The 23,006-nt window shown below is 43.5% G+C and overlaps 2 protein-coding genes across 2 annotated transcripts; both read right to left on the bottom strand.

Annotated features, from left to right (window-relative positions):
* Positions 1-338: 338 nt before the first annotated feature.
* On the bottom strand, positions 339-1,105 carry LOC138630933 (hemoglobin embryonic subunit alpha-like). The gene is made up of 3 exons (XM_069715595.1): positions 1,008-1,105; positions 716-923; positions 339-481 (listed from the first exon to the last, which is right to left on the bottom strand). Exons 1-3 carry the CDS (start codon positions 1,103-1,105, stop codon positions 353-355), a joined length of 435 nt encoding a protein of 144 aa, XP_069571696.1. The 3' UTR covers positions 339-352.
* A 3,267-nt stretch (positions 1,106-4,372) lies between these two features.
* kank2 (KN motif and ankyrin repeat domains 2) lies at positions 4,373-21,290 on the bottom strand. Its single transcript, XM_069715590.1, has 13 exons — positions 21,219-21,290; positions 14,756-14,840; positions 11,601-11,683; positions 9,923-11,299; positions 9,293-9,502; positions 9,093-9,201; positions 8,310-8,942; positions 8,128-8,215; positions 7,403-7,622; positions 6,881-7,023; positions 6,490-6,690; positions 6,238-6,336; positions 4,373-5,854 (listed from the first exon to the last, which is right to left on the bottom strand). Exons 3-13 carry the CDS (start codon positions 11,635-11,637, stop codon positions 5,798-5,800), a joined length of 3,174 nt encoding a protein of 1,057 aa, XP_069571691.1. The 5' UTR covers positions 11,638-11,683; positions 14,756-14,840; positions 21,219-21,290; the 3' UTR covers positions 4,373-5,797.
* Positions 21,291-23,006: the final 1,716 nt, after the last annotated feature.

Here is a 23,006-nt window from a genome sequence, read left to right as displayed (position 1 = left end):
TTATCAATTTCCAATTGATAATAACTGAAAAATGCATATCACCATCTCAAAAGATTTTCAACCGACCATCTGGTATGGATAAAACCATGAATGTTTTATACATACGAGATGAAACCAAACAGTCTTTGCCCCAAAATGATAATGTAAATGATTGCAGACTGCTTTTTTTGTCAGTTAACTAACTAAAATTGTAAAACTGGACTTGCTTATTTTCAAGTATGTATGGTGTTTTGCAGATTTGAAAAACGTGTGACTTCACAAAAGAGCAAGAAAATGAAAATTTTGCATTTAAGCTTTTATTAATCGTACGCAGAGTAAACTCATGCATGTTCTTCCATTGTTCTCCTGCTGTTTATCGGTATTTCTCAGACAGGGCCAGAGCCACGGCAGACATGAACTTGTCCATAGACACGTGGACCTCAGGGGTGAAGTCGTTGGGGAACAATATGGCCAAGACAACGAGGAGGCAGTGGGCGAGAATCTGTGAAAACAAGATAATTACACAGATGTTATGAATGGAGATTTCAGCTCCCCACACACTGCTTGGCTCTTCACCCCTTATATCAGTATTCCTATGCCACATCTAAAGCTTGCACTGTGGTGATCCTGAACAGCACAGTATGGTAATTGTAATGACAAATGGAAATTTTGGAAAATTCTCATGGATCACAGTTTGACAGACACTTCACATCTATGACAGGCTTTGGTTCTGCACCTTGAAGTTAGCGGGGTCCACTCGGAGAGTGAAGGCATGCAGCTCACTGAGGTTCAGAAGACCGGCCTTCAGGTCATCAATTTTGCTCACAGCAAAAGCAACTCCACCCATCACAGTTGCCCCGTGCTTCTTCACTTGGCTAGAGCCGGGGCTCATGTCCTTCCAGTGGGCGAAATAGGTCTTGGTCTGGGGGTACACCGCCAGCATCCTGTGTAAGAAATGTGAAGGGATGATTGGGTAAATATAAATCAATCATTTAAAGTTATATCAGTCAGTTTGGGCTCATATTTACCTGCACAGAGCATCAGGGCCGATGTCTTCAGCCTTGCCAGCCACTTTGGCCCAGAAGGCCTTGACGGTGTCCTTGTCCTTAGAAGTGAGACTAGTCATCTTGTCTTTGTTTGACTGTTGAATGTTGTGATCAGTTGAGACCGCGGGGTTTTTATGCCTGAAACTGGGCCCGGGCACACCCAGCACCGCCCCCAAGATAGGCGGTCCAAGAGATGGGTTTGTGTGAGATAAACAAAAGTATTTCCATCATGGTTTTGAAAACCGCTTTGAAATATAAGCATTCAATCTCAGTTCCATTATATTGCAGATTATTATGTTTGTTTTTTAATGCATTTATGCTTTTATGCATTTAAAATAATGAAATAAAGCACTATTTGTTCAATAAACAAGTTGATTAAAGGAAAATGAACCCTATCAGCAATTACTCCAGAGCAAAATGTTCAATCACCTTCCTAAAATGAAAGAAATAATAGAGTTGATCTTAGCATGTGGCTGCATGTCAGGTCAGGTATGAAAGACTTTCCATCCTTTCATTATCTATACCCGCTTTATCCTGAACAGGGTGACGGGTTCGCTGGAGTCTATCCTTTTGGGAGAAGGCAGTGTACAACCTGGATATATGTAACAGCATATACAACTATTTAATCATCTTTCTTTTGATTTGTGAAAACAGGGACAATCTAAACATGTCACAGCTGAACTTAATGTCTGTGTAAGTTTAACATTATGTTAAGCTTGGCAGCAACTAAGAATTAATCACAGGGCCAACACATATAGAGACAGACAGAAACAAAGAACATTCCCGATCTCAGTCACACCTAAGGACAATTTGTAGAATCAATAAACCTGACGTATGTGTCTTTTGGACGGCCGGAGGAAGCCGGAGTATCCGGAGGGAATCCATGCAGGCACAGAGAGAACATGCAAACTACACACAGAAAGGCCCCTGGCCAAGGTTCGAACACAGAACCTTCTTGTTTTGAGTGCTAACCACTGCCACACTGCGCCACCCATGAAAGACTCTCGTCTATTCAAAACATTTCAAACACACAGACACTAGACAGGCCTCAATGAAACAGATTCAAAATCTAGGCTCTGCCACCAAGTAATATTAATGGATTTGTTTATCAGTTGGAAACTCTCCAATGTGATGAGTGAAGTCATTTTTTGTCTTTCCTGCCAAGACATGTTGTGCTTCAAAGGCTTATCTAATCCACTTCAACGTAGCTGTAAGGGTGGATCTGCACAGAAGCAGGAATAGATAAGCTGTTTCTAGCGTGTGGATCAGCTGTTATCTGGGGTTGTGTTGTGAAGCTAACATATCATATAACTGGGAATATTTCATTCACGGAGAACTACTGTCTGACATTAAAAAAAAAGTCCAGGGTCAATTAAAACTCAGTCAGCAAAGTAATTGTTTTGGGCTGTTTATGACAGATTGAGGAGCCACATAAAGATGTTATTGTCAAACTCCTGCTTGTAATCCTAATCATACGAGTTCTGTTCACTTGCTACTTTAGCCAGAGAATAAAGTTAAGGTAAGAAAAAACAGGAAGGGAAATAGAAGAATTACAATGGTCGAACCAGTGAGAAGGGGTCTGTCTGGGGTGAAAAAGTGAGTAAAACTCCGAAGAGAATTAAAAAAAAAATAGCTGGCTCATTTTTGACTGGCTGGCAGGCATCTTCTAAAACATCATATTGTCTCACACACAGTGCATAACAACACTGTTCTGTCAGAGGTTTCTTCCTGTTAAGAGGGAGTTTTTCCTTCCCTCTGTTGGAGGTTTTTCTCCTTTAAAGAGGAGGGGTTTTTTTTTCCCCTCCTAGCTTATGTGGGAATTGTTGAATTGTTGGGTTTCTCTGTATAATATTGTAACGTCTTGCTGTAAGGACGTTAATAAGTTAAGTGCCATGAAATAACCTATGTTGTGATTTGGCGCTCTATAAATAAAGTTGAATTGAATTGAATTGTTCTGGTACAGACTCAAGGCATTGAAACAGCGGCGTCTTATCTTGGTGGCTCCTCCCAAAGACGAGCAGCTGTCTGAGAGAACCAGCTGCTGCTGTGATGTGTTTGTTTTAGAGATTGTGACCAGCGCAGACTTGCTACAAATGATCACATTGTTGCTGGAAAAAATAGCTCAAATAAATATGAAGTCATTGCACTGGAGGGTAACCATGCCCCTCTTAAAACCTAGTCATTTTAGTTTTGTCTTGGCAGGAAGCAGCATTTCAGACAGTGACGTTACTCCCCAGAACCACTGGAATAAGATGTTATAGCAGCTGTGTCACTGGAATATACTTCTAACAAATAAGTACACACCTCCTGAAGTTTTAGTGCTGCTGTAGGCTTTTATTTTTACCCAAAGGCAAATATAAAAGTATACTTTTAGGTCAGGCTATTTTACATGATGAATTCCTTTCCTCTTGAGCAGATGAATGAAGAGGAGGTGGCGACTTAAGGCCCACACCGTACATGCACTGGCATGTATCAGTGTTTGTTTATAGACTCTGTAGTAATATAGTATTAGAGCAGCTATATCTCCTTTGCCCTTTCTTGAAGGTTTTATCCCCTGAATGGCTGACAGAGTTAACTGTACCAGGTGAGTATCATCATAGATCGTCCCCTGCATCAGGTCCTCCAGCTAAATTCATCCTCAGAGAAAGACCTTCATGTTTTAGATTTAACATCTATTTCAACCAGCCATGTCGAGTGTTTTATTCTTATTATATTATCGAAGTGTATGTCAAAGTCAACCATTAATATGCTATCACATTATTAATTTTGTTTTCTGCATATAGCATTTATTGTGGGATTAGTATAGGAATATTTCCAAGAAACCATCATGTAAATGGTGAGATTTCAACATTAAATATTACAGACCAAAGATTTCTAATAGGCAAACAAAAGAATATTAAGTTAGATTTTTTATTTATTTTTTTGTGGCAATATTATGGGATAGAATTCTCTCATTTTTATAATTTTGCATAGTTTGAAATCAATGACACTGACTTAAAATGTAAGTATTAAATAAAATGCATCACTAAATTATTAAACGTGTTTGTGTTTTTTTTAACATAAAAAAAATTGGTTGTAGATTGAAGGAAAACTTACTCAACTGTTATTGGTTGGATGCCCTCTAGTGGACCCTCTCTAACATACACTGCTGTAAAAGATGCATCCTCAAGCCTGTGAACACAAGAGGAGGATACAACAGAAAAAAACTAAAAGTCTTTTAGTATGTGTTTTTCCCCTTGAAGAACACCCCACCCTCCAATTTGGTGTCTTAGCTCATGCAAACTGACTTTTACCTTGTTTCATCACTAATGGCAACCTCGGGGTCAACAAAAGCAATCCTGAATGAATGCAATAGAAATATGTGGTCCACATTTATTAATTCATTGTTTTACAAAATGCACAAACTAGAAGAGGAGACACACAATCTAGAATTTTACACAAACCATCAAAAAACATAAACTACAGAGCTGTGCGATTACATAAAGCCGGTGTGAGTTAAAAACTCTAAATGTATAAAAAGATAGATACTTAAATTAAAAAAATTGAAAGTTTACAAAAATGTAATTGCTCAAAAAGTGAATATGAAAATTTTGAAAACATCTTTAAAAAGTATTAGAAATTTTTGACATTAACAGCCTATGCTCTTTTTGTTCAAGGAGTTAAGATTTTAGGCATAATAATTACCAGTTTATATTGACATATATTATTCTAATATTCATATCTTACATGGCCTATCCTTTTGAGACCCAAATCACTCACTTTCTAGTTCCCTGACAAATCTTAACAAATCAAATCTTCTTTTACTCTTGTTAAATCTGATAAGCACAGAACATTACAAACATAGATATACTCTAATCTTTCCTTTCAACCATCCAAAAGACCTTCATGTAGAAAAAGAGAAAGACCATAGTACCATGGCCTTCAGAGAATAACGCTGACCTCTTACCTCCTTCACACTGACACTCGGCCTCTGTTAATATTGCCACAATACAGTGTCACAGAACTTTGGGTTTAATTTGGGGGAAATGTGGTCGACACGCAAACTTAATGTTTGTCTTCTGGTTAAAAAAAAAGGTGTGATAGGCCGACCATTACCTGGGAAATAAAACCGTAATCCTCACAGGTCCTGAATTAAGTCAGAATAAAAAAAATCAATATCAAAAATACTCTCGAGTAAATAAATCTTGTGTATAAATAGTGTTGAAGTGGTGTCTTCTGTATTACATTTTGTAGCACCAATGAGCTAGTTGATGCAAGGACACTTATCCATGAGAGGGCTGGCTTTTGTTATTCCAAAGGACTGTGATGGTCACACATAATGATGCTACTGTGTAACAGCTATTGTACACCTTACAATGAAAACACGTTGCTCTATTATGCAGCTAATAAGAGGCTGATATGGAATAAAACAACAAGTGTATAACAATTAACTGTATAATGAAAATTTGGCCACAAGTGCCACTTAAAAACAGTGCTGACAAGTGGATTCTTGAAAGACTACACTGACGTATGCGCAGCCGTTGCATGTTCAGTTTTTAGATTGTACCACACCAGAGATCCATGTTTTCAACCGCCATCAAGATAAGCCGTGTAGAAAAAGCAATGGATAACAATGGTGCAAGCTGTCCTGTAATTATCTGCACATTACGACATACTTAAATTATTCAGGGTGAAAACAAACACAAACAAAGTCAATGTTTCTCTTGGTCACATGGATGAATAAACATCTGTGGAATAGCTGTGTGGCTCCCGTGAGCTGCAGGAGTGAAGGTTTATTTTGGTTCAGCAGCAGGAGGGGAGGAACCCAAGAGAGGAGACTTCGGTGAAACCTAGAGGAAGAAAAGAAAAGGTATTAAAGTTTGATTTAGTTCAGGAGCTTTAGTGTGTTCAGGAGGTTGGTTACAAAACAAATACACATTCTGTCGTGTTACGTTCAAAGCAGGAGGGAAAAATAACAGCTAATGCAAGAAACATCTCAAGTTCAGGTACTTTTACACCTTTATCACAAAACACAGCATCACATTTTTGACGTTTTGTCTTTTCCAGGAGATACTCCTTATAGATTTGCCATTTCATCTACCTCTTACACTTCCTCCTACATTTGCCAGAATAACCTCCTCCGCTTAACAATCAAATCCTTTTTGAAAAAGCTGCGGAAGAAACGAGTCGGTAATCTCTTCTCTGTGGTCAAAGCAAGTGTTTAAATACTCACGGGAGAAGGAGGCTTCGCAAAGTTGAGGTGAGCGTACAGAAGCACGGCGATGTCGTTCTGACTGGCCTCCAGGGCAATGGACAGAGCAGTGCTGCCATCCTGCATGACACGATGACATGCTAATGGTGAGATGGTGTGTGTGTGTGTGTGTGTGTGTGTGTGTGTGTGTGTGTGTGTGTGTGTGTGTGTGTGTGCGCGTGCGCGCGCGCGCTCAGGACTTGTCATGATAAGAAAAAAAGTAGAGCTGCTTACATTATCTGTGAGAGTGGCATCACAGCCTGGCACGGACAGTAGCTGACGCACAATGTCCACATGACCGTGTTCGCACGCACACATGAGCGCCGTGGAGCCGTCGTCGTCACGGATGTTGACTTGTGCCCCACAGGACAGCAGCGCCCGCACCATGTCCCCTCTGCCGTGGCTGACTGCTAACATCAGGGCCGTCTGTCCGGCCTACGGACACACATTATACAAAATATCTACTGTGATCTTTCTGAACTTGTGTACACGCTTCGGTGTCAGAATTATGGGACACATGAGTGAGCGCAGTTCTGAAAAGCTCCTGTAAAGCGGTTTGTTCTGTGACATGGATTTTGTTGCATTTGGTGATGCAGTAAAACCTAACGGGCAGTAGAGGGCGCACCTGGCTGGCCTTGGCGTTGACGTCCCCGGTGCGCAGCAGCTGCAGGACAGTTTGAAGGTCACTGTCAGAGTGGAAGGCAGCCAGAGCCGTCAGCATGATGGCCGTGTAGCCCGCCTTGTTCTGCTTGTCAGCGTTACACAGGCCTGTCAGGTGTAGAGGCCATCAGTGTGACAGGTGATACAACGGCAGCGCAGACAATGACAGGAATGTGTCACATGTATGAGACAATCTCAGGAGGATGTGAGACACAGATTGATATTGGAAATGACATCTTAGGCAGAACAAAATCACTTGTTCTGCTCTTAATTAGAACTCGTTAATAAGTTAAAATGACTTCATCATTTCTTAACTGTACCTTTCAAGGCAAGATGTTGTGGGTTACTCGTTCATATTAAATCCTCCATATTAAATATAGGATTTTGTTTCAGGAAAACAAAAAACAAAAATTTGACATAGCTCAATGTCTGAGAATTTAAGTTTTTATGAAACAATCTTGACACGTGTCTTGTGTGATCTGCTCACCAGTGTCTAGGAGAAGTTTCACCACAGGGAAGTTGGAGTGGGAGACGGTGTAGTGAAGCGCCGTGTTCCCGTTGCCGTCCGCCATGTTGATCACAAACTCCAGCAGCTGGGGGGAGACTGAGGCGAAGGTGTCCATGTAGGCCTTGACAACAGCTGTGTTGGCCGCTTTGTGACAGGACACACGTAGCCACTCCTGCAGCACAGTAGTGTAGGCTGCCCTCTGAGATCAGACACAATGAGGTAAACAAACAATTAAGGCAAACAAACACTTGAGAGACTGCTGGAGAAATGCAAGAGCACATCTCAGAGTAACAATGGGAAAAGGGTTTCTTGTAAGGGAAAGCTCTGAAGAAACACACGATAAGTGTGAAGACTGTGCTTCTAGCGCTTGCAAAAATTATGAAATAAATGTGGGAAAAAAAGGAGTATATAAGTCCCTTAAAGATGAAAAAAAACAAAACATTATGGATTGCAAGATGAAAATCTAAAACCCAAAACATGACATAATAAAAGCCTGCCATCTTTCGTTAGAGTCAACAGTGTCCCTCATGTCCGGAAAATCTGTGCACTGTTTGCTCGGAGCTGTGTTTTCACATGTTCGCTTGTGTCTTGCTTGTAGCTGTCAACGTGATTGCTTTTAAAAGAGGACCTTCTCGATGTTTCCCAGAAAGTGATAGAGAGTGGATCGACCCGGTTAAATAAAGTGAATTAGATTCAACACGTACTGCTCCTTGTTGGCTGAAGGCGTTGGGTTGCCCCAGGGCTTTCTGCAGGGCATACAAAGCTGACATCTGGATGTCGCTCAGCTCCAGTCTGCAACAGACAAGAAGACAACACCCATCACTGCTGCTCATTCACATTTTCATTCTACGTAGACAGACTGTCTGTCGACTACATAAACATTTACCTGACTTGCTTGGAAGATGCTGTGGCAGTGTCATTTGCGATGCTTTCAGCCGCTGGGTTGGAGTCCGACTGGCTGGAGGGGACAGATGTTTCCGACTGGACGGCGAGCTGCAGCTCGGTGATCTCAGCGGTTTTAGTGACACACGCCGATGAAGGACAGGTAGACTTAACGGAGTTTTGCTCCGGAGGGGATTCAGTGCTTGATGACGTGAACGTGATCTCCTGGGTGACGGTGTGTTTTTCTGACGACTCGTCGACAGTGTCTTTAGAGGCAGAACCATTAGCTGGGCACGAGGGAGTTGCGGTTGAGTCTGACGCTGGTGGCTGTGAGGCGCATTTTTGCACGACAGTGTCTGTCGCTGCTGACTGGGGAGCTTTGTCTGACAGTCTTGTGTCTGCCGCTGCAGACTGGCTGGGACTCTGCTGCGAGTCTGGAATGACAGCTGGTAGTTTGACGGCAGTTTGCTGAGGTACGCTGGTGTTTTCTTGTGGCTGGGAAGCCTTGTTGTGGATTATCTGCTGGTGCTGGACTGAGGACTCGGGCAGTTTTTCTCTGGCTTCGTGATATTCACTAGAGTCGCTCCCCTCGTCTGAGCTCTCGCTGCTGCTGTCTTCTGATGATGAGGACTCATAGCTGTAAAACAAGAACATCGTTCACTGTTAAACAGATCGGAGTCTTTGCAACTTTTGTTCATTTTATCAATGTACCTAAGCAGAGAATACAACGTAATTTCTACTCTTTCAAATGTTTCTTTTACTCTGGTCCACGGTGACTGACACTCACCCTCCATTGACTCCAATAAACTGTAGGTTTTTCTTTGTTGAGGGAGATCCTGGTTGACCTTCTGCTTTCCGCTTCATAATGGATCTCAGAGAAGACTGAGGAGATGAGGCTACAAAAGATACCAGCGATCATAAATACTGTGGAAATATAATGTGGTTAGAACACGTCAGCATTCATGTTAAGGAGTTTAATCCACGTACCCGTTTTAGATGAGGCTTCTTCTGACGGGATAGACTCATTGGTTGTGTGCTGGTGTGTCTCCTTTTCTTTAGATTGCACCAAACCGATCTGCTCGCCGGATGCTACAACGACGGCAGGGTTAGCTATAGGTACCGAGGTGGACAACTCGCTCTTCAGGACGTCGCGTACCTGCTTGGAGCTGACTGCAATTGGCAACTCAACCGGACCCTCTGAGAGACAGAAAGAAGAAGTTTTAACCTTAATAACTGATCAAATATCTCAAAGAGGGAAACAATGAACTAAATGTGAAGTTAAAAACAATCTGATGCAATCCAAAACAATATTAAAGCAATAAATCCTGGCTTTTAATTTTAAAATGTATTTTTTAGACAAGTGCCGATTCAGCTATGCAGGGTTTTTTTTCAGGCTGCAGTCGGTAGTTGTGTCGTATTAGAATTTATATTGAGAGGTGTTTCTCATGTTTTGTACGTTCCTAATTTAAATGTGAGGGTGTCAAATCCCAAAACTTTACGGTCAACAAATACTGAACATTATATGTTTTACAAAGTGCTCTTGCATTGAACTGCATTAGGCTGTTTTGGTAAAGGTAAGCAAACAGGTAACTCAGTGTGTCCTTGGTCCTTCACTACCTTCTGAACTCAGACCCTCAGTTTGTCCTCTGTGGGGGCCCTCCTTGACTTCAGCAGCTGGTTGAGGGGAGGGGGCGCTGCAGGTCTCTGCTCGGAGCAGCGTGCCCACCTCCACCACAGTCGGATGCTCCAGTGTGTACACCTGGATTCCCACAGTTCTCTGATCCCTCTGTTGTGGCTGCTGGGTGAAGCTGACGAGAGTGTGCAGGCTGCAGCCTTGTGGCTCCTGCCAGCCCACGCTGGTAGCCATGACTGGATGCTCTGCCTGTGGGACCTTCGGGACTGTTGCAACCTGTTGCTGTGCAGTCTGTAGCTCCTGCATTGTCCTCTTTAGTTGGCCCTCAAGCTGCCCCACGTGATCTTTGAGAGCCTCTGTCTCAGGCAGCAGGCCCAGATCCTTCTCCCGAACCCAGACTCCCACCTCACGACTGGCCTTCGAGTCCTCTGGTCCGACTCCGATGGTGCGCACTTCCCGCTTTGCATCTGGCCGTGCTCCGCCCACAATCACTGTGTCCTCAATCTCACACCCTGAGTCTTGCTTGTAGCCCTCAGGTGTGGTGGGAGACAGTGGCCCTGCTGTCTTGCTGCTGCTCTTAGCTCCATTGCTCGCCTCCTCCTCAGGGATGTCGATGTAGAGCTCCCCTCGGGGACGACCTCGGTTGAAACCCAGAGAGTGGCCCAGGAACTTCTGGCTCTTCAGCTGGACGCTGAGCTGCCGCTTCTCCTCCTGCAGCACAGAGATTTTAACCTGGAGCACAGGGATGGTCTTCACCTGCTCCTCCAGCTCCTTTATCTTTCTCAGGGCTGCAGCCATCTGCTCCCTGACATATTGTAAGTGGGCTGGGGTTGGAGTCACTGGGGTGGACAGGCCAGAGCTCATGGGGGTGAAGGATCCACCTCCACCCTGTGCCCGGTTGAAGCTGTGTGCACTGCTGAGGGAGGTGTTCGAGCCCGCTACGCTGCTGTGCATGCTCCCCAGGTTGGAGAATCTCCGCCCCTCTTTCTCCTCCTCCAGCTTCCTGCGAGCGTCTAACAGGGTCTTCTCCACCCGGGCAGTACTGAAGCTGGGCCTCTGCGATGTGTGGTAGCCTGGGGCGCAGTAGGAAAAGGAGGAATGTCGGCTGTCCATGCTGGTGTTGGAGCACAGAGACTCGGTGGAGGTCCACCAGGAGCCGGCGTAGCCATAGCCACGAGGCAGGGAGCCGTAGCGCGGCCGGCGTTGGATGGGCACCTTCTTGATAGTATTCCCCTTCTCTATGTCGTTAACATATTTGAGGAAGTCTAGGTCCAGACGGTAGCCATAGGGGGTCTCCACTGAGTAGGGCGCCTCTTTTTCTTTGGCGTGCAGGGAAGGGGGAGCAGGCGGGTTGAGTTTCCCTGCGGGGGAAGGAAATCAACTTTAAACAAACGGAAATCTGCGTCTAATCTTGGGCTCAGACTTTAGAAAACAGCATCAGCTCGGAGCTACTGTGTATTTATATACGTACTCTGAAACAATCACCAAATTAGGTACAAAGTGGAGTGGTGAGCTTCGCTATACCCTAACCTAATAAGAGTTGAAAATATATTACTCAACATTATTGCTAAACTGCATGCAAGTTGTGTGACAGTTTAAATTCTAACAAACAAAATGAAACTTATGGTGATTATTATCAGTAATAATAAACAAAAGCTGTACCTGGGAAGCCGGGGTCCATGTGCAGCACCTGAGCCATCGTGAGCCTGCGGCTGCTTTCCAAACAGTCACACACAAACTCTCACCTGTGGGGCGACAAACGAGTTCAGATTATACTAAATATTTTCCAAAAGAACAGAAATCGCTTTTATTGCAGTGATCACAAGATGGAGTTAGTGCATCTGTCTTTGCCCAACAGAAACCTAACAAGTGCAGTGTCTTTAAAGAGTGAGTCCTTCTCTGCAAATGGTTTGATTATCCACCATAAACTATTGCTATTTATGACCGTGTAATTTTTTTTTTTATCTGATGGTCAGAAATAGTTTTACTGTTTCCTTGTTTACGTCACCTTCCTACCACCATCCCTAACTTTCACCGTTCATTTTTCGCAGCGTAGTAGGTCACAGTCTATTGTGTGTTTGTGTCTGTTCATAGCACTCAGAGAAGTGGAGTTACAGGGGAAAGTTTCCTGGCAGCTAATTCCAGGACAGAGATTTGCCAGTTGCAACCTTATTAGGAATCATCTCTCTGCGCGCACACTAACTTCTTCGCCTCTCAATTTAGGGTTTACAGACACCCTCTCTTCATTCCCTCCCTCACTTTCTCTTCTCTATTTGTCCTTTCTTTTTGTTTTTCTGCTCCTTTCTCCCCACTCTCCACGTCAGCTGACGACCAGGAGGTTTGAGCTGGTCATTCTTTCTCTCTCTCCTTCCCTCCGCACTGACTTGTTTATTACTTTAACACAGTAAACACAGTGAATTGATGAGAACTTACTTCAGTGGATTTCTTATTCCGAAGGTACTGCAATTTGACTCTTTACAAACAAAAGATTGGGCATTTTCCTCCCACACAAAGCAACGCACTGCCAGCAACAACGCAGAGGCCCCCAATGCCAATAGCTCGGAGTTGGTTTCTGCTTGGAAAAGATTAACTTTCTAGGTCATCACTTTGTGGGAACTAGGGATGCAATATTTAAGCCATCCACAGCATTACCCAGCCAAATATCATTAGAGTACTGTGGCTTTAAGGAGTTCAGATCAGAAGTTTGTACTGAAAACCTCCACTTTGTTTCTTGGGGCATACTCAATTTGTTTCAGTTTAAGGCTGTTTTCATGTCTTTTTCTGAGAACCTCTTCTCTAAATGAAGCCTTCTCTCTCCTCTCTCCCCTCTCTCCGCTCTCTCTGACCTACCTTCCCTCTCTTTCCCCCCTCTTCCCCTCTCTCTCCCCTTTCTCTCTCCTCTCTCTCTCTCTCTCTCTATCTTGTGACCCTCGCCCGTGCTTTCTCGTTCGTGAAAAGTAGGGCACTTGGAAACACTGACTAAATTGACTTGGTATTTTTGAAGTGCTGTAGTCAGTTTAATTTCTCTTTGTGATTCCCCTTATCTGCACGCTTTCATCACCCTTTCGTACCAAGATTGACCCACACATTTTGAGCCATGGAAATACTGTGTGCGCCTGCACGTATGGTCCTATTTTAACAATGGCAAACATTAAAGCACTCCTCACCCCACGGTGGGAAAAAAGAATCACACGGGTAAACTAAATTTAATAGAGCGTCAACGCTGAGCCAACTATCTTTCAGCTTATGCATGAGGAATTTATCAGACGTCCGGGATATAAACTTTAAGTCAGTGTTATATATAAATGCTAAACATTGGAGATTGCAGGGAAAAAAAGATGAAATGGGGAAAAAAAAAGAAAAAAAAAGGTACTTGTCACAGATAAAAATGTTTTTACTAAATCTCAGAAAATATCAAGAAACATAAAAAGAAAGAAGAATTTTGGCGCCATGCCTTCGTCTTACAGTCTGAGTGTCCGTTTATCTCCAGGGAAAGTGTTTGACTGATTATGTGCTGCGTGTTGAACAGTGCAGTCTAACTACATGTGTGAGAAAGTATGAGCAGGACAGAGAGAAGAGGAGTGGTTAGAAGTGAGACAGCGAGTGAGTGTGTGTGTGTGTGTGCGTGTCTGTGTATACAGGAGGGTGGAGGACAGCCCTGACAGTGGACAGTTGATGAGATATAATTAGAGTCTGCAGTTTAGCGACATCCCAGCCCAGCAGACATGAGGGCTGACGTTGTCCACTCAGTTTCTCTCGTGCAGTTTTTTTACTCCTTCAAGTCAAATCTTCGTGCTCAAACTCACTTCATTCTCTGCTTAAAATCTCTCTTTCCTTATTACTTCTCTGGGAGCCTTTCCTCACGCATCACCCCTTCAAAGAACCGCCCACGCCACCAGGCCTCCCCCTTTGCCTTCCCAGCAGTGGCTCACTGGCTGTTTCAGATGTGTTGGCATGTATGTACTGTACGTTCTCCCCTGAGTGTCTGAGTATTGGCTGGGGTGGAGTGGCTGACCTTCCTCCCTCTCTCTCTCGGCTCTCAAACAGAGTTCCTTTGACATGACATCTGAACAGAAACCAGTGTTCGCCTTTCCCAGCGCTCATGCTGCCATTCTTCAGACAACTCTCCCTGGCCAGCCCCATCCAGGAATAATGCCTCGCCCCCCTACCTCCTGATACAGCTGCATACCATACTAAAGGAAGTCAACATCGCAAGGCATTCTCCCACCATTCCCTACTATTAAGATTAAGACAGCCCTCGGGGGGTGAGATGCAGGTCATCCAGCGCAAATTTCACGCCTGTGGTATGTCCTGTAAGTTGTCACGAGAATTATTGCGTAATGCTGTAGCTTCATCGACCTTTCCCTCCTCCCCACTTGCAAAAGGTTTGTTTTTGTACATGCAGGGAAGCTTCAGGTTAATTCATTTACAACCAAACTCTTGCATCGCATCTGGAGGCTTAAGAGCTGGGTTTGATTTACAGCACAGATAAACATTCTTGTGTCTTTGGTGTGTCAGAGGACTGAGACCACCCTGAGCAGTAATCTGAAATGCCAGGCTTCATTTCGAGGTCAGCTCTCCCACGTTCATCAAACTCATTGCTTCCACTCATTGAGTCACCTTATTATTATTGCCATTACAAAGGATTAAATCCCAGTATTGCTAAGTCAGAAATACCGCTCTTTCCACCACCCAGAGAAGACCTTTATGGATTTTTCCAGTCTTCCTGACTCTCAGCCGCTGGTGATTGCTATTCTGCTCATGCTTGGGAATGGTTTGTGAATTAGGAAAAGCAGGATTTATTTTCCGCTTCATACCAGCTGCTTGCGCTGCGAGGACGGGATCTCTCCTCCCCAGGCTCCTTGCTCTCCCTTCCTTTTCTTGCCCTCTTACAGTCAGCACCTGTGGGAAAAAGGAATAAAGGGAGCTTGAACTTTGGCTGTCTCTACTTGTGACTGCAGTTTGAATAAAAATAAAGGAGATATCTGGGGTAACAGTCATCAGGAGACGTCTGTAAAACCCCATTAAAGGTGTGCGACTCTGTCGACAAGGAGATAAAAAAACAGACTTATGACAGGTTACAAAAGAGTGGCTACCGCAATACTATAAACACAGGTTGCAAAGCCAGAAAAAAAAAACATTCCTAAACATTCCGGTGGTTTTGAATGACACACCGGATGTAAACAATATGCCCTCGTGAGATGCCCATCGCTCTTTGACCTCCTTGTAGCGCAGCGTGGATGAAGCCTGATCCATGTGTAAGAGCCGCTCTCCCAGATTTCTGGAAACGCTGTCTTTCCCCCACCCCATTCCTCGCTCCAGTTCAAGGCACTCTAATCAATTCAAGGCTGGGAGCGGCAGCCTCCCTACCATGTGATTGGGCAATGTGTTGTGTTTCTGGCTTCTGTGACTAACATTTCCAAATCCAGTGGCGTGCGCGCGCGCGCACACACACACACACACACACACACACACACACACACACACACACACACACACACACACACACACACACACACACACACACACACACACACACACACACACCCTCCAGTTTGGTGGGAAAAGCCATCACCTGCACACATCACCTGAGGCTACACTGATTTCATGAGCCTTGTAATGCGTTCCCTGCAACACAGACCAACTACTGCGCAAGTGTTCACCACATCAGCTGCATGACGCCGTCTGCGGATTCTCATGCTTTGGCTCCGGCAGCTCAGACTCAGACTGCCGTGGAAGTGCAGTCGACATTTTGTCTCAAGGTCTCCGCAGCCTAAAAAAACCCACTGATGGGTGACCTTTGCATTATATCATAACAAGACTTGCTGTTGTTCGGTCCATTGTTTAATATTGTTGTCATGCCAATACCAAAAAGGGTGGAGCGGCAGGGGAAACAGATCTTTTAGACTGGAACGACAGCCAAATCACAAAGAGCCATTCATTCAGCTCCCATTTCCACAGCTGGTTCTAATAGAAAGCAAGGAGGGGCATCTCAGAGAGAGAGAGAGAGAGAGAGAGATGGAGAGAAACCATGTGTGTGTGACAGTGTGGCAGGGAAAATTGCCTCAAAACAAACAAACAGCCGACGAAGTGGTGTTAAGGACCCACACACTGACAGAGAGTGGGAATACAAGAGGCAGGACTCGAACTAAGTGACTGACGTCGAGATTGAGAAGAGCCCGAGGCTCCAAAGCTGACAAACGTGGTTATCTGCGCGGCTACTTGTGAAAGATATCGAAGGAAACCAATGTCATGAAGGCATCTCTACCGAATACATCAATGCCAAAAGCTACTTTCAAACTATTGGGACCAAAGACAATGAACTATGTACAGCGTTCAGTTAAAACCTTTTGTTGGCGCAGATGGCAAATACTTGACTAAGACAAATACCAAACATTACAGAGGAGACAAACTGAACTCCCACTGACTCCCACACAACACAGATGAAAACACACTGATACCCCCTCCACCCCACCCCACACACACACACACCCTCCCTCCCCTCCGTCAACACACCAACACTGTCCGAGGCCTGAAGACTCCCACTGATCAAAAAACACAGCTGTAGCTATTATGTTGATTTATTCAGGTAAGGCCACAGATGATATGAAATTCAAGAGATTTAGCCATTTTTAAGTTGTCTGCCAAATTTTTAGCAACAGCTTCATGACAAAATGCAGCATTTTTTAAAGTCAGTTGAGCCCATAAAGGCTCTCAAACTGTCAGGGCTTTGTCAGTTCGTGTGCCACTGTCATCATACCAGGCTAATTGATGTTGCAAAACAGTAGTTTGAGGTCTGATTAAGAAAGGGTTACAGGAAAGGCAGCTTCATCTTTCTATTCCCCGAGGATGCAGAAACAACCCAGTCACTTCCTCCCAGCCCAGGAAAAAGAGTAACAAGGAGAAGGAGAGCGTAAATGAGACAGAAAAATAAAAAAAAAGGGAGCAGCGGTAGGAGAGGGAGAAAGCAGAGGAGGAATAGTACAGTATGTGAGGGAGGGTGGGAGAGAAGGAGTGGGAATGCGAGGAAAGAAAAGGCCAAACTGCAAGAGTGGGGGGAGAATAAAATAATAAATGCTGCTGGGAGTTTTAGATGGAAACTTCTCAAATGAGAAGAACATGCCTGTTCTCAGAGTTGGACTCCACCAGTATGAATCACTGCAAATCCTGCTGCTGACACCCGAATGAGTCTGCTGCTGTTTATGCAGGAAGAACATCAGGCTACAAGCGCTCCTCACGATGCGTAAATAAGTTTCAAAGGACCTTTCCTCATGATCTTGAATGGCACCGCCTAGAAGATTACCATCATTTGCGCATTCCTCTGAAAAAAAAAATCGACTGAAAATAGAGAATCCCGACCACAAGCTGCACTTTCTCTCACTAAATAAAGCTTATTGTTGTTCAGAGGTTGTTGTTTTTTCTCAGACTAAGAGACCGCAAAGACCTCAATATAGATGTGCAGAAGAGTTTTAAATGTTACAGAAAGATCACAACAGGAGACACAGTTGATGATATATATCTACTAAGACTTCTTTGTCTTCCTTCTCACTCCCCAGAACAGATGGCTTCATTCAGCCAACTGGTCCTGAATGAATAATAAATCACAGAAAAATTATAACAAATCTCTCCCCGGAAGAACGTTATGGGTAGAAGCAACAACAGCCATTTATCACCAAGCATGATGTGGCCGATGGTGTACGTCACTGCTTGACAGAAAGGGCCTTCACCAAGTGTCAAGATGCCAGATGATCTAATATCAACATGGTTATACAGAGTGTTCTCGTGCTGCTGGTGGGACATGTGGGTTTGGAATAATATGGGCTTGAAGCTCGGATGGTGAAATCATTACCCGATGGGATGTCACCTCTAGTACTCTGTGCCCTTTAGTAAAAAAAAAAACCAAACCAAAAAAACCAAACCCCTGTTTTTTACATTAAGGAGTGGAGGAGCAGACGGCGCTGGGCAGGAGCGGTCTGGTGCCTGCTAGAGTACGACCAAAAAGGAGGGGCTGGCCAGCTCACATTACTCCTGGAACAGGAGCGGGGTAAACACCCGCCGGTCTGCCATTGGTCATTGTGCTGACCTCCAGCAGGAAACTGAGCAAGGGTGGGGCTGAGCGGCAAGGAGCGGCACCGGAAAATAAGACAAAAAGGAAAAGAAAAAAAAAAAAAAAAGGCATTTGGGAGAAAATTCCTGAGCAGTTGTGGAGGTGGGGATTAAGACTGATGGAGAGCAGAGCAGCAGAGTGCTGCTCTGGTTTGTGGGGTCTGGAGGGGAGGAAGACAAAGTCCAGACAGCAGTAAGATGGGTGGAGGAGAGCCGGTCAGAGCAGTGTTGGGGTTATAAGATCAGGTCAGCGTGTGCGTCGGTGCACAGCGGATGGCACAGCGGACCAGAGGAAGTAATCTTACTGCAATAACGATGTCGTTAAATGGTTCCCTCTCAGGGATCTTATCGATTACTTCCTGATTTAGTGAGAACCGTTGATCAAAAGGCTCCGTGGACATAAAGACAACAAAGCAGGCCAGGAAAACATCACCCCCGCGGACTATTACAACAAACTGGACTGAGCGGTCCATCTGGCTTTTCTGAGTGATTAATGTATTTAAGGGGATCAGTCAGCTAATTTAGGAAGATAATGAATTACCATCTTTAAAAGCCAGATTTTGACCATATGTTCCCTATACATATCACTGCGCTGGTTTCCTTAATCAAGAGAGTTAAGTAGGAGTATTAGCAGTGGGCTAATACTCCTACTTAATGTCTCAGGCCGGCATTAGTGCAGTAACACTGGGCCATATGTTTACCCCTAACTTATAAACTAATGCAACTCTAATGCAAAAACTTCTTCTTAAATTGTAAAATAAATGTACATTTAAAGGCTGCTTTGAAGACTGAAATTTGTGGAAAACTATTTGGATTTCTGTTCATTTCTCATTTAAATGCTGCACATGCGGCCACAATAAAAACAACAACCACAATCTGACTGCTTGTAAATAAACTGAAAAAGCTATATTAACATTATAGATCCTCGTATGGCAAACCTTCTGTGTCTACAATGAAAGACGTGACCGACTGTGTGCATTGCTTAAACAGAACAGATCACTCACGATGCAGTAAAACTGTCCAGAGAAGTTAATCTGCAGCAGACAGTGACAGACAGTCCCGTGCAGGTTCAGGGTGTAATTTCATTAGACGCGCTAAACCATTTAAATGCCCGGCGTGTGGCCCAGTGTGCAAATGGGGTTTATAGCCCCTGCATTCCACCGCAGCACCCCTGGGTCAGAAAACTGTAATGAGACAATCACATTCCTGCTCGGCGAAAGAAAGAAAAAAAAAAAAAACAGTTGAAGGAAACTCCAGCTGCAGAAAAACCTGACTATAGATTCTCAAAGTGCAGTCTGGGGGACTCCCACGAGTCTCTGATGGGAATCCAGGGGGTCCCCATGCAAACCAAGAAGAGACAGGTTTCCCTTTTATTACACTCACGTGCACTGGATATCAAATGAACCAGGACATATTCCGTTGAGGGTTTATTTGGTCCACTTAGCTAAAACTAATGCAGTTTAAAATCTACAAATATAAAGATTAAAATGGTCCTTTTTTGTTTTGTTTTGTTTGTTTGCAGTACTAACTTCATGATCATTCTAAAGAGTGTACAATCGTGGTGCTGTTTAACTGCAATATGAAGCTTGAACTAAATATTATGATAGAAATTATGGCCACAGACTCGCACTCCTGTCCACGCAGCCACACAAATGACAAGACAAGAGAGCATCTGAGTGCCAGGCAGCTGCCGCAAACTATTCGCTGGTAGGTGATTTAATACAGGCAGCGACTCATTACACAACAGCAGGACAGTGGTGTATTGTATGATGTAGTGTAACAGGCCGATGACTACCCTCCCCCTCCCTCCCCCCATATCCTGCCAAGTTCTGCATGTCCTCCATGAAAGCAACAACTGATGTGTTTACTGATGAGCGTGGACAGTCTGCCACATATATCATTAGACACACTGTCACATGCAATTATAGACATTCTTAAGAACTATATTAGAACAATTACAAATTCAAAAGGAAGACTTGTATTTATGCATTTCAACCTGTTGAGGCCTGACTAATTAGTTTGAGAAATTAATTAGGCTTACCAAGCATTTTCAGAAAAATAGCAGGTATATGGCTAAATGGAGTTTTCCTTTTGTTTACACTTCACCTGTCCAGCTGACTGACACACACACACGCACACACACACACACACACACACGCACACACCTCCATCACACCTCTTCCATGAAAACTGTCCTCAGTGACCACAGCTGGCGACACTAGCAAATCTGAGGGCCAGCAGCGGCAACCAAAAACATCTGGAAGTAATGAAAACTAGCAGGATGCGTGGGACCCACCCTCTCCCCGAGGACTTCGCAGTCCTCATTGAGCTTTCCAGCTTTCTGATGAAATTAAAAAGATTGTCGCTACATATCACGAGTCAGACACGAGAAAAAGTTTCACCACGACGAGAAAACACGCGCAAACGTGTTTTTGTTGTTGTGGGAATGACGCGGTGTTTAGCAATTGACAGGGTTTTGTTGTTGTTGTTGTTGTTTTTTTTTTTTTTTACTGTTGTCCGCTGCAACACTGAAACTGCTTTAATCCAAAGACAAAAGTTGAGGCTCCGAGCCTCCCCCTCTCCCTCCCTCCCCATTCCTCCTCCCTCCCCTCCCTCTACGAAAATAACGTAACAGATCCCTATGTGATGAATATACAGCGATAGGCTGCTGTGTAGAAAATGTCCATAAGAAACCCAAAGACATGTGAGGCCAGTGTAATCTCGCCCTTCAGCATGACAAACGCACTTTTACTTGCTGTAGAAATGTTATTATTACGAACTGTTGTTATTATTATTATTATTAATGCGGGCTCGAGATTTTTCGGCGCTCCTCGCCACCAATGATGCTCTGAACAAAAAGACACGCACCGGAGGAGCGACCATGAGACTCACTCATACATTCCTCTAAAGGTAGAGAAACACTCACGTTAAATTATTAAACTTATTTAGTCAGAACATCAGGCAAATATATTATAAATTATAGGAAAGCTATAACTGAGCCTGGGGCGGTTTAGGAGGATAAAGGACCCGTTACTTCGGAGAAACGGGCAGGAGCGACGCTTCACAAAAGAAGTCGGGTCGCTTCGTATGGCGCGCTTTAAAACACAGTTTGACAAAAGGGAGCCCGAGACCAATTTTAAAACGGAGGAAAGGTAACTTCTTTTCCGCTCTTACCTGCCCTCCCGAAATCCTTTCAGCCGCCTCGGCCCAGGAGCGCTCACTGACAGGGAGACAAAAACACCGCAGCCAAGATGCTCCGCGGCGCGCCCCCCTGCTCCTCTTAAAGGGCCAGCAGCCACGAGGCCGGGCGGCAGGCTCGTGCACGCTGCAATCCATAGTCTCACAGGGATCTTACAAGTAGCTGAAAGGACCTCTTGACTTCCAAGAAGACATAAACATATTAAAGCAGTCAATGCACCATAACCATTAACCTTCATCGGCTTCAGGACCACAGCGGCGGTAGAAGACATCAGGTCTTTTACAGAAGTAATACTAACAAGTCCGAGCAGCAAAGCAGTGGAACTACTTCAAGTATCACAAGTAAAAGTACTCATTATGTGCAATGACAACCTGTCCAATGAAGGCAATCATACAGATGTATTACTTAATATGTATCATTCGTGTTGTTGAGGTAAATTTAAAGTTCATTTGAACTATTTTATATACAGTTTGGTAGTGTATGCTATAAAATGCAACATATTTCATCAATTGGTCCTGCAGTTTGCATGCAAGGCCTTCATCTGCACGATAACTGGTAGCTATCGCTGTCAAAAGAATGCAGTGGAACAAAATAACATTTCTATCTGAAATGTAGGAGAGTATAAATATAAAGCAGCATAAAATATAAATACTTAAGTGAAGCATTTTAGTATACATTATGTACTCAATTACTTTCCAGCACTGCACAAGACTATGTGGAAATGGAGAAACTTCAAGGCTTACCAAAGAAGTCTGGAAGACCTCAAAGATCCTCCGTGGGGTTTCGTGGACATCGAATAACCTCAGTGGAGGGACATCAAGTTTCACAAAGAACTTTCAAGCCTCACTAAATACCTGCAGGGACTAACACTGCAAGCATCTTGCAGAAACTGCAAGGACTTTAAAGAGCATGTAGGATTCTTAAAGAACTTTAAGAAACCGGCATTTAAAAGAAAAAAGAAAAAGCCAAATCTTCCAAACACCCTCTAGTAAAAAAGAGAGCAGGGACGAGAGAGAGAAGTTCAAACCCATACAAACACAAACAGCATGTCAATCTCAATTTCAATTGCTGCAGTAACAAAATGCGAATGTTTATCAAATATGTTAAATAATTATTATGCAAAGATATTTAATGAGGATCTGTTCAAAAAAAAATACTCGTCTGAAACTTAACACTACTTCAAACTACTCAACAAACTACTTAAAAATGTAGTAATAATAATCGTCAGCTACAACTCTAAGTTCAATCTGAATCTGTTGTAACCTCTTTTTTGCTTTCTTCTGTTTCGTTAACTATATAAAAACCTGATTACCAAAATACTTAATAATAATAAAAAAATAAATAGAAGTTAAGAGGCTGCTAAGAAAGCAACTATTAAACAACAGAAATAAAACATGAAATTTGGCATGAAAAATACATTATTGCCATGTAATATTGTGATATTATTGTGATCTATTGGCATTAAAGATGTTTACCATATCACAACATTTGTGATTTTTTTTTATTGTTATTGAGTTGTAGTTTTTTGTATTGTATTGTTGTTGACCTTGTGTACCAACTTTCATGAGTTTTTGAATATGATAAAGCCTCCAAAAATGCAGTTGTTTACAGAGAATAATAATAACGCGGAATAATAATTCCTTGAAGAACAATAAGGCTTTCACACAGTCGGTGCTCGGACCCTAATAATAAGCGATAATAAGAAGACTCCATGTGTTTACAGTATCTACATGTTGTATAGTGCCATAAATAAAAGCTGACCA

Source organism: Brachyistius frenatus, unplaced genomic scaffold, assembly GCF_029030835.1.
Source record: "Brachyistius frenatus isolate BFR_SWC_R1_liver_20210118 unplaced genomic scaffold, ASM2903083v1 Contig_144, whole genome shotgun sequence".
In the NCBI taxonomy this organism is placed as follows: domain Eukaryota; kingdom Metazoa; phylum Chordata; class Actinopteri; family Embiotocidae; genus Brachyistius; species Brachyistius frenatus.
This window is presented reverse-complemented; position numbering and strand designations above follow the sequence as displayed.